We start from the raw sequence: 10,724 nt of genomic DNA, 5'->3' as shown, positions 1-10,724 counted from the left end.
GCCCATCATCCGACGCCAGGTAGCATAAGGAATCCTCTAGCGTGGGGACTCCTCTCTAAGGCGGAGCTGGCGTCGGTTGGTTCGGGTGGTTACGTATTGGTACTCCATCATTCACCCCCTCTTGGAAAGAATGCGACCTCGAGTCATGATCAGGGTATGCAAGTGTCACCTCAGGCAAATAATGATGAAGATCAGTAATATTAAACGTTTTGGAAATACCCATATGATTTGGCAAGTTCACTAGGTAAGCATTGTCATTGATCTTCTTGATAATCTTGTACGGACCATACTTCCGAGGTTTTAGCTTGCTATGCTTCCCAACAAGTAACCGCTCATTCCTTAAGAACACCATGACTTCATCACCGACTTCAAACACCTAGTACCTTCGATGCCTATCAGCTGCAAGTTTATACTTCTCATTGGCCCTGTGAAGTTTTTGTTGTACTTCCTCTTGTACGGACTGAATCTGACCTGCCAACTGCTCCGTTGTAGTACTAAGACCTGGTACCTTGGGTACCTTCACCAAATCCAAAGCATGGTTAGGTACTTTCATATAAACAATAGAAAATGGGGATCTACCTGTAGAGCTATGGATTGCATTGTTGTAGGCAAACTCTGCTTAAGCTACGGCAAAGTCCCACTGCTTTGGCCTCTCTCTGCAAATACTGCGGATCAGGTTACCCAGAGTTCGATTCACCACTTCTGTCTGTCCATCGGTCTGCGGATGAGCTGTACTGCTGAAATTCAATGACGAGTCAAATAGCCTCCACAAGGTCCAGAAGTGACTTAGGAACTAGCGTAATGATCTTAGGCACCCCGTGTAAACGGACAATCTCCCTGAAGAATAATTTGGCTGTTGTTGTTGCATGCGCGATCTTCTTACATGGGAGGAAATGTGCCATCTTAGAAAACCGATCAACAACCACAAACACGGAGTCCATGTTTCGTGGAGTCTTCGGCAAGCCCAGCATGAAATCCATAGACAAGTCTTCCCAAATAGCAGTAGGAACTAGTAAAGGCATGTAAAGACCAGTATTCTGGGCTTGTCCCTTGGCTGTCTGACATATATAACACCTACTTACGATAGTAGCCACATCTCTCCTCAGCTTAGGCCAGTAGTAACGCCCCTTGACAACCTCAATCGTCTTGTCCCTCCCAAGGTGTCCTGCTAAGCCGCCCCCATGCAAATCCCTAATGACTTTCTCGCGAAGAGATGTGCAAGGAATACACAATTGGTCTCCTTTCATAAGAAACCCATCATGTATGTGAAAGTCACCCGTCGGTTGCTTGGACATGCACTTCTCCCAAACCTGCTTGAAGTCTTCATCTTGGGCGTACAGATCTCTCAAACACTCAAAACCCACGATCTCAACGCTAAGGGTTGTAATCAGGGCCACACGCCTGCTCAAAGCATCTGCCACCGTATTCTGTTGTTCAGCCTTATATACAATTTTGTATGGGAATTTATCAACAAAAGCAGACCACCTAGCATGCAGATCACTCATCAACTGTTTTTGCTTACTTAAATACTTAAGGGCTTGATGGTCGGTGTAAAGGACAAACTCTTTAGCAATCAAATAGTGTACTCATGTCTTCAATACTCTCACAACAGCATAAAACTCTTTATCATAAGTAGACCAATTCTTTCTAGCTTCACATAGTTTCTCACTAAAAAAAGCAACCGGTCTCTTTTCTTGTGATAACACAGCCCCAATGCCCACTCCACTAGCATCACACTCAACCTCAAATAACTTGTCAAAGCTTGGCAGAGCTAACCTGTTCCTCTCCCCACTGGAACGTACCTTTCTTCAAACATTCAGTGATAGGAGCTACAATACTACTAAAGTGTTTGATAAACCGCCTATAGAAAGTTGCTAACCCATGAAAACGCCTTACGTCGGTTACGTTCATTGGGGTTGGCCACTCCCTAATAGCTCGCACTTTCTTTTCATCCACTTTAATTCCATCCTTACTTACAACGAAACCCAAGAACAATAAACTATTGCTCATAAAAGTGCATTTTTTTTTAAATTAACATATAGTTTATTTTCTCTTAACACACTCAATACCCCGCGGATATGTCTTATGTGCTCATCAACAAATTTACTATAAATCAAAATATCATCAAAATATACCACAACAGATTTACCAATGAAAGGACGTAGTACCTGATTCATCAGTCTCATGAAAGTGCTTGGTGCGTTAGTTAGTCCAAAAGGCATGACTAACCACTCAAACAATCCATCCCTTGTCTTGAAAGTTGTCTTCCATTCGTCTCTGGGACGGATTCTGATCTGTTGATAACCACTTCTGAGATCAATCTTGGTAAAGACCACAGTCCCATCAAGTTGATCAAGCATGTCATCCAGCCTAGGAATGGGAAACTTGTAGCCAATAGTGATTTTGTTGATTGCTCTGCTGTCAACACACATCCTCCAACTCCCATCTTTCTTCGGTGTCAATAATGCCGACACCGCACAATGACTGATGCTAACTTGGATGTGCCCCTTTTTCAACAGCTCTTCTACCTTCTCCCGTAAGATCTCATTCTCCTTAGGACTCATTTTGTAGTGTGGCAGATTAGGTAGGCTAGCAACAGGAACAAAATCAATGTGGTGCTGAACATCTCGCATGGGTGGCAGCTCATTATGTAAATAGTCAGGAACTACATCATGAAACTCGGCGAGCAATCCCTGCACTTCCACTGGAATTTTGTTCACCCCTAGTGGCTCACTCACACTCTCCCCTTTTATAACTAGTAAGTGGACCTCACGGGTATTTTTACACTCCCTTACAAACTCAGAGTAGCGATGTGTTATGGTAAGAAAATTCCTCTCCTCCACCTTTGAAGTTTTGGTTTGGTTCTTTTTTCGCTATAGGCAATAGTGTATAGCGCACACCCTCTTTCTCAAGCTGGTATGTGTTCTTCTTACCCAAGTGTTTGGCATCTACATCAAACTGTCAAGGCCTACCAAGCAAAATATGGCAAGCATCCATATCCACAATATCACAATAAACCTCATCAGTATACTTACCAATAGAGAATGGAACCTTGTAGCGTTCTTCCACACGCACGCTCCCAACTTCCTTGATCCAACCGATCGTGTAAGGGTTCGGGTGTTTCTCATGAATTAGTTGCAGCTTTTTTACCACATCTCTGCCAATAATATTCTTCTGGCTGTCACTATCAATAATAAATTCAAATAATTGACCATGCACCGTACACCTAGTGCGAAACAGCCTGTGTCGTTGTGTGTCATCTTTACTTTTCTGAGATAACATGAGCTTCCTCACAACACACGTGTACTCTTCATGCTCATAATTACCTCCTTCGTTCTCTCCATCGGGCCCACAATACACTTCATCATCACAAACTTCTTCCTCCTCCCTTTCTACTATGTTAACTGCCTTTCTCCTGGGACAATCACTAGACCTATGCCCAACTTCATTACACTTGAAACACTTAAAAGGGGCACGTTTTGCATACGGATTAATATTTTTAGGAGGGTTTGAAGTGTTACCTCGAGTGTTTCCTCCCGTTGCAGCCTTATTGGTGTTAGCTGCATTAGGCGAGTTGGAGGGTTGCACCCCTTGAGTTGACTTGCCCTTTTCAACCACTGCTGGCCTATTGTTATTCCCGCTATACCGTCGATAATTATCAGCTTGAGTTCTCTCTTGAAACATCAACTCAGCCTTCAAAACTAGGTTCCTCGTTTCAAACCACTCAAATAACGGGCTGCTTGTTGATTGTCACTTTCTGACAGTTGGTTCCTCTCAGCCAATCTCAGAAATTCTGAGGTGTACTCGCTCACACTCCTCTTATTAATTGTTTCATACGTCTCCATGTTCAAACTGGACCTCTTCCTTCTCTGATCCGAGTCTCCCTCATTCGTTCCCACCAAACAGATGCTCCTCCCTTCAATTGAAAAGCTACTAGTTTCACCCTTCTCTCTTCCGGGATCTCCATGTACTCAAAGAAACGGTCTACCTCGGTGATCCAATCTAGAAGACCCTCTATATCCAGATATCCACTAAAAGTAGGGATATCCACTTTTAGTTTAAACTCATCATCATTCCGACGGCGATTAAAATTGCCATGATATCGCCAATTCCTACCAGTCCTACCATCACCGGGATTAACTGGAGCAACGCCGAACTCTAGTTCATCGTCGCTATCATCATCAATAATAGGGTTCCTGGGTAATTGAGGTATAGGATCAATGATTGGCCTACCGTGGTCGTCTCCTCCGGCTTGATGCAATGCATTATCCCTATTCCTTGGAACATCCTCTCACAACATAGTTCGTAGTTGTCTAGCGATCTCTGCCAACTATTGCTCAATGTTACGAGTGGTTGTTCGCTGCTCTTCGATTGCTCTCCAAACAGCTTGTAGCCCCTGATCTCCGTCACGGGGTTGGTTGCGACTGCTACCGTCTTGGTTGGCCATCTGATTGGGCGAACTCTCGCTCTAATACCACCTGACGAACACCCGTTCGATTGAATTTGATTCTGGACTCGATAAGACTCACATAAAATACTAGGCGTATAGCCTCAATAGTAGAGAGAATTGATGAAAGAAATTCTTGTATTATTAAAGCTTAAAACAGAGGTATTTATAACGTATCAAAACATTGGCAAACTTGTAAAATAAAACAACTTGGTAACTCGAACTTGTAAAGCAACTAGATAGCTTGAACTTGTAAAGCAACTAGGTAACTCGAGCATGCCTTCGATGTCCGCCGTTTGATGCCCATCATCCGACGCCAAGTAGCGTAAGGAATCCTCTAGAATGGGGACTCCTCTCTAAGGCGGAGCTGGCGCCGGTTGGTTCGGGTGGTTACGTATTGGTACTCCATCACAGCTTCCCCATTTAATTGAATCCCAAAATCTGTCAAAGGAAATCTAGTATTAAACAACCTTGAAAAGTATTGGTGATAATTCAACCAAAAGCTAAGAGAAATGATAAGAACCTATATGATAAACTTGTCTTTTGGTGGAAACAAGAGAGAGTTAACCAGAAGTCACATTTATATTGAAATTATTTGCATAGTCATTAATTATATTTTTGTTCCAAAATCTTGTCATATTCATAATCTATGGTTATCGTTGTACTATTTGGTTTAAGCATTAATTGTGTCTATGCATTTTGAGGGTGTTTAGAAACACATTAGTTGTCTTGACACTTCCCTCAAATTGTAAAGTCTTATGCATCTCAAAATTTATTGCCAAGATTTTCATTTTTGAAGTATGAAAATTGTAAACCTTGAGGAAGATTATCTTGTTGGATTTCTATATCTAAAGACGGTTGAAGTATGTGTAGCCTAAATTTTTGCATTGCAAATTCCATATGAACAATAGAAGACTGCAGGACCTTTTTCTCAGATGGCATGAATATTTGGAAATATAGAAAAATGCATGGTTTTGACAAACTTGTATCAGTAAAATAAGTAATAGAATGGACAAGGAATCACTTTTCTCTTGGGCTTGACCACTTCTCTGGAATAGGACTCTTTATGGAGGCCCTTAGGCTGTATCTTGTTAATGATTCTACTGAAGTTCAAGTTTGCACCTCTTTCAGTAATGGTATCCATAGCCACGGACTTGTTTTTTCTTCTTCTTCTTGCTATTTCCTTTTTCTCTAAAGAAGAACTATGTTATCCAATGAAGGTTTGAATTCTGCCCCATGCTGATACCATGATACCCTTGTACCAACCACCTGGTCCACCTCATGTCTTCTACCAACACTGTTTTGATTGATCCCCATATCAAAAACTTGCATCCTGTGAATATGTTTCATTGTGCTGATAGGATGAAGGGGACAGGTAAGTGTTTTTTTTTTTTTTCTTGTTTGATCTATTATGCAGATTACTAACATCCAAGTCATGCTTCAGTGCTAAGGTCAGTGGATCTCACATACATCCTGCATCCTGCTCTGTCCCCACCCCATGAGTCCCCCTGTAATGTGTTTTATATAATACCCAAAAAAAGAAAAGATTTTCCTCTGAAATTTTAGAATGCAAAGGAGCACTTCAACTCTTTGATAAAATTCTGTACCAAAAAAAAAACTGTTTAATAATTCGTTCCATGTATTTGCTTTCATTTTATCCCATCCCTCATTTTATTTAAGAAAATTTCTGCCAAAGCTTTCAAATGTTTTAAAGAGCATATGTACAGTTAAGCAACCTTGAAATTCATTGTATAAAACCACTCTGTGGCTTTCTGCATCCAAACATACAGTCACTAAGCTAAATTACAATGATACCAAATAACAAATAACACTGATTTCAAGAATTGGCCAAAATTCATATGTACAGTCAATCTCACAAAAATTGGCTTAAATGGCAGAAATGATACCAAATAACAAATTTTACCAATTTTTGGAAAAACACTGATTTCAAAAGTCATTGATTTTTTAAAAATTTGTAAAGAAGAATCTACATCCTTGCCAAACATCACCTTAATTAACTTTTTTTCTAGATTGCATAGGAACCAAGGCAAGAATCACCTTTATATGGTATAGATAGATAAAAGGACATGGTTATCAATTTATCATGTTCTAAGAAAATATTTTTCTTTAAACTTTAAATTTTTTTACTTCAAAAAAGTTTATATATATATATATATAATTAAAAAATGGTCTTAGTGATCTTCGGTTATTGACGCCAAAATGATATGTGAAAAATATCAGGCGGGTTTATTAATTTTGGCTGAAATTTTGAGTTTGAGATTTTATTAATTAAAATTATAAAAAAAAAAAAACTCATCCGAATTTCCAAAGTTTCAAAAGGATCTCGTTACAGAGGTTTCCAAAATTGAAATTCAATAGGTGTCTAGTGTTGATTAAAGTTAAAACGTAAATGAAAAAGAAAGGAAGATTTGGTAGTGAGAGGGATTTGCATTTATGCATGTACTGCTCTTAATTTAAGCTTTAAAGCTGCGTAATGGGCACAAAAGCATTAAATCGAAACCAAATCCTTGAAGCGATGCCTGTCTCTCAGAGTGGGTAAAGAACTCCATTTGATTCAGTCTCTTTTTCTTTCTGTGGCATGTGATGATGTGAATTGCGACCCACCTCCTTTTTCTTTCCTCGGACGACTACTGCAACAGTGACACCCGAAGCTTCCCTTCATAAACCCTTTCCCCAGAAAACACTGCATACTACAATCACTATCACCGATCGATAAGCAAACGACCACCGTCGCCGTAATACCTTCATCATCATCTTTAAGCCATGACTCTTGAGTCCAGCAACCCCAAGAGGCTCGGCCACTCCAGCACTGAAGGAGAGAAGCTGCAGCAGAAACAACTGGATCGCGAAGTCCGGGACATGGTCTCTGCAATAACGAACCGCCTCACTGGGTCCAGACGCCAGATAGGGGATGGGGTCGACGAAGATGAGCGTGGTTCGAGTGTCATCACCCTCGCCGGGAGCAACACCGGAGCGACAATGAAATCGGATTTGGATGAGATGTCGTCTGATCCTCACAAGGTATCAATGGGCGAGGGTATGGGCGCTTACGTGAACAGCAATTTCCAGGCCATCAATAACTCCATCATGTTGGGTGGGAGCTACAGCTCCAGTGATCCGGGTGTTCACCTGGAAATGTCGGACTCTGTTGATCAGAGAGAAGAGCATAAGGGGCCGGAGAAGCAAGGAAGGAAGGGGAGAAAGAAAGAACGAGGAAACTCTTCCAAAACTGATCACCAGCTCTCCGATGATGACAGTAGAAGTGGCGATGGCGAGGCATGAAAACTGAAATATACAAATACAAGCACGTATTCGTATACGTCTTCCCATTAGTTTTATTATATATTTACTACTATCAATAACCTTTTTGGTATAGACAATAGATACCGTACGTATTATCAACATTAATAATGTTGTGTGTACGTATGTGTACTCATATACATACATACATACATACGTTTACATATATATATGTCTTTATGAGTTTATGGAACTTGTGTCATTGCTTAATTGGGGTACGTTAATTTAATTTCATGGTTACAATGCATTTCGACAGTATCCACAATTAAATTATTAAGTGGTAGCTAGAGCTAGACTGAATGTATATATGTATGTATTTCGGTGTGTTAATGGAGACTGAAGTGGAGGATTGTCTGGACGCGAGGCGCCCATATATGAAATTTCAGCACAGTAACACAGTCGTACAAGACTATTTAGAAAATGTCTGAGAATAAGTTACAACTACAAGGCCCAACAAAATTCCTGAACTATATTAGACATGATTTGATAATTTGTGTCGATTAACACCAGGAATTCATTAATTAATTACACTGGTTGCTCTTGATATTCCTGCTCCTGATCATCGGGTGCTTGGGGTTGCTTAATTGCGCAATTTTGGGCGTCTTTGCTTTTACCCCACAGAAGGGTATACAGGCCAACAATCACCAGGACTGATCCCAAGACGCTGTCCATCACAATGCCCACAAAGAAAGTTGATCAGTTTTAGGTGTATATATAGAAAAAAAAAAAATGGAGGTGGGCAGTGGCCAGAGAAGTAGAGATGAGAGAACAACACACCTTCCCAGGTGAAGTTGTTCATTCAGAATGGAGAAATCAAACATGGCTACAACGACCTGAATGAGAGGACTGAATGCTGCAGTGAAGAGGGGACCCCTTTTCTTTACACACCAGGACATCCCCACAAAGCTCAACCCTGATCCCATTATTCCCTGCAATTTCACATTGATAGAAATTAATTAAAAGCTCATCAGAGAAAACTCTGTGGGCTGTTGCCAGAAATTATTAATTAATTTCTAAATAGAGAGAGAGATGCGATCTAAATAAGAGTATATTGATATATATATATATACTTACAGCATACAAGACAGTTAACATCTCAACTTTACTTGAAAGAATCCACGAGGAAAAATCCCTTCCGCCCACAACCAAGCTGAGCGTAGCGGATTGAAGAGCACTGAAGAATGACATGAAGGTGGTGCTGGAGTACTGGCATGGGTATTGCTTGCCAATCCTTGCTTGGATGAAGAACCAAGAAGACCACAAGGTGCAGCCAGCGACCAAGGCCAATGTACCAATATTCCTCCATCTCTCTGCCCTCTTGCTCGGACTAAGGCTGTTGGCATGAGTTAGGGCTTGGGGATTTGAAGGTTTTGTTAATGCTACTCCTTTGTAAAGTCCCAGCAACATGGCACCTCCCACACACACTAGTGCCCCCAACACCTTCCCAATCCCACCTTTGCTCTTTAGGTCTACTGTCTCTAGACTGTTGTGCATGAAAGGAAAAACCCAATTAAGTATATATAATTGATGATCTACTGTCCGGAGGAACGAGGATATGTTAATTGTCTTACTCTATACATACCCAAATGGCAGAGCCATCAAAAATGTGACCACAGGCACCAGGTTGATGAAAGCACAGGAGAAGGTGGCAGATGTATATTGTATTCCAAGAAGAAAGAAGTATTGTGTGAATGTTGCCCTATACAATATTATAAGTGATGAAATACCATATTAGACAACAACAGCAGCAGCAGCAGCAGCAGCAGCAGAGCAATAAGCCAATAGCTGCTGCTCTGCTATATATATATATTAGGTTTGTACATGTCAGTGTCACTAACCCGGCCATTGCACTTAAGAAAAGATTGAATAAAATGCGACCCGTGAGCTTGGGCCTGCTTTTCCTGCAACCAAATTGATCAAGTTTATCTTGTACATTTGTATTGAAAGAAGATGAAAAAGAAGCAGCTCAAGTGATGTAAAATTGCATCATGTGAAAAATCAAGACACTTTTAGCTAGCTTAATTTGGAAAGAGTACAAAAACAAATATGTACCGTGCAAATACATACAAAATATAAGGTTTAATTTGCACTCTGCACATTTGTCTTTGTACTCCTGAAGCCGGCCTGGAGTTGGTTGGAGAAGAAGTTCAGTTAAGACATCAACTATATATATATAGCGGGTGCCAAATTGCCAATTCCATGACCATGGGTCCATTTGCAATGAATGGAAAAGAAAGTAGTTTAATTAAAGCTATATATTATTGGACCCAAGCCCAACTTGAAGTTGGATCCTGTCTAACCCAAACCCGAAAAAGAAGGGATGAGTCATGAGTATGCCTCAGTACACTGGTACGCACCTTTCCCAGAAGTAGGCAATAGGGGTTAAGAAGACGGTGGCAACGCACTGTCGGTAGGTTATGAGAACCAGATGGTTCATTCCCTGGTCAAGAGCCTTCTTGAGGAATACATTCACAGTAGCCAAGGCGAAATCAACAGCCAGCATTGCAACAACAGGCTTCCCTTCCTCCCACCACTTCATCCCTCCGCCCATACAAAATTACAAATACAATTCTCTCTCTTCACTCTTCTCTGCTTAATCCTCTTCAGCTAGCCAGGCCTCACTCGCTCTCTCTGTTTCATTCATTCCCGCCCCAGCTCGTATTTGTAGCCTTCTGTAAACAAACTAGCGTCTGCTTCTCTGTGTACTGTACATAGCTAGTAGAGTCAAATACACTCTAGAGTCTAGAATAAGCTAAGCAGATTAAAGCAAGAATAAAATTCTTAATTCCAATCACATCCACGCTTTTCGATCACTATTTCATATTTTTTTCTCTCCACTCTCCACTCTCCACTGGGTCTGGGTTGGAGATGATTTCAGATTACATACTAGCTAGCTATAGGCCTATGGCTAGTAGTGGGGAATCAGACACCGAATCAACGCTACTGATCATCTGCT

General features: G+C 41.0%; 1 protein-coding gene across 1 annotated transcript; it reads right to left on the bottom strand.

The window, feature by feature from the left end:
* Nucleotides 1-6,940: 6,940 nt before the first annotated feature.
* LOC104593126 (WAT1-related protein At3g30340-like) lies at nucleotides 6,941-10,384 on the bottom strand. Its single transcript, XM_010252835.3, has 6 exons — nucleotides 10,126-10,384; nucleotides 9,607-9,669; nucleotides 9,351-9,467; nucleotides 8,843-9,251; nucleotides 8,546-8,697; nucleotides 6,941-8,432 (listed from the first exon to the last, which is right to left on the bottom strand). The coding sequence occupies exons 1-6, from the start codon at nucleotides 10,317-10,319 to the stop codon at nucleotides 8,294-8,296; spliced, it is 1,074 nt and encodes a 357-aa protein (XP_010251137.1). The 5' UTR covers nucleotides 10,320-10,384; the 3' UTR covers nucleotides 6,941-8,293.
* Between the last annotated feature and the right edge of the window lie 340 nt (nucleotides 10,385-10,724).

The sequence above is a fragment of the Nelumbo nucifera genome, chromosome 3, assembly GCF_055504915.1.
Source record: "Nelumbo nucifera cultivar China Antique chromosome 3, China Antique-T2T, whole genome shotgun sequence".
NCBI classification, from domain to species: Eukaryota; Viridiplantae; Streptophyta; class Magnoliopsida; order Proteales; family Nelumbonaceae; genus Nelumbo; species Nelumbo nucifera.
The sequence above is the reverse complement of the archived record's forward strand: the minus strand, read 5'-3'. Positions and strand labels throughout refer to the sequence as shown.

Bases quoted from the DNA above. Each gene is read 5' to 3' on its own strand.
- LOC104593126 (XM_010252835.3), bottom strand. From the start codon at position 10,319: ATGGGCGGAGGGATGAAGTGGTGGGAGGAAGGGAAGCCTGTTGTTGCA. The intron at 9,670-10,125 runs GTGCGTACCAGT...ATTTGGTTGCAG, and splicing joins ATTGCCTACTTCTGGGAAAG to GAAAAGCAGGCCCAAGCTCA. The intron at 9,252-9,350 runs GTATGTATAGAG...CATGCACAACAG, and splicing joins TTGATGGCTCTGCCATTTGG to TCTAGAGACAGTAGACCTAA.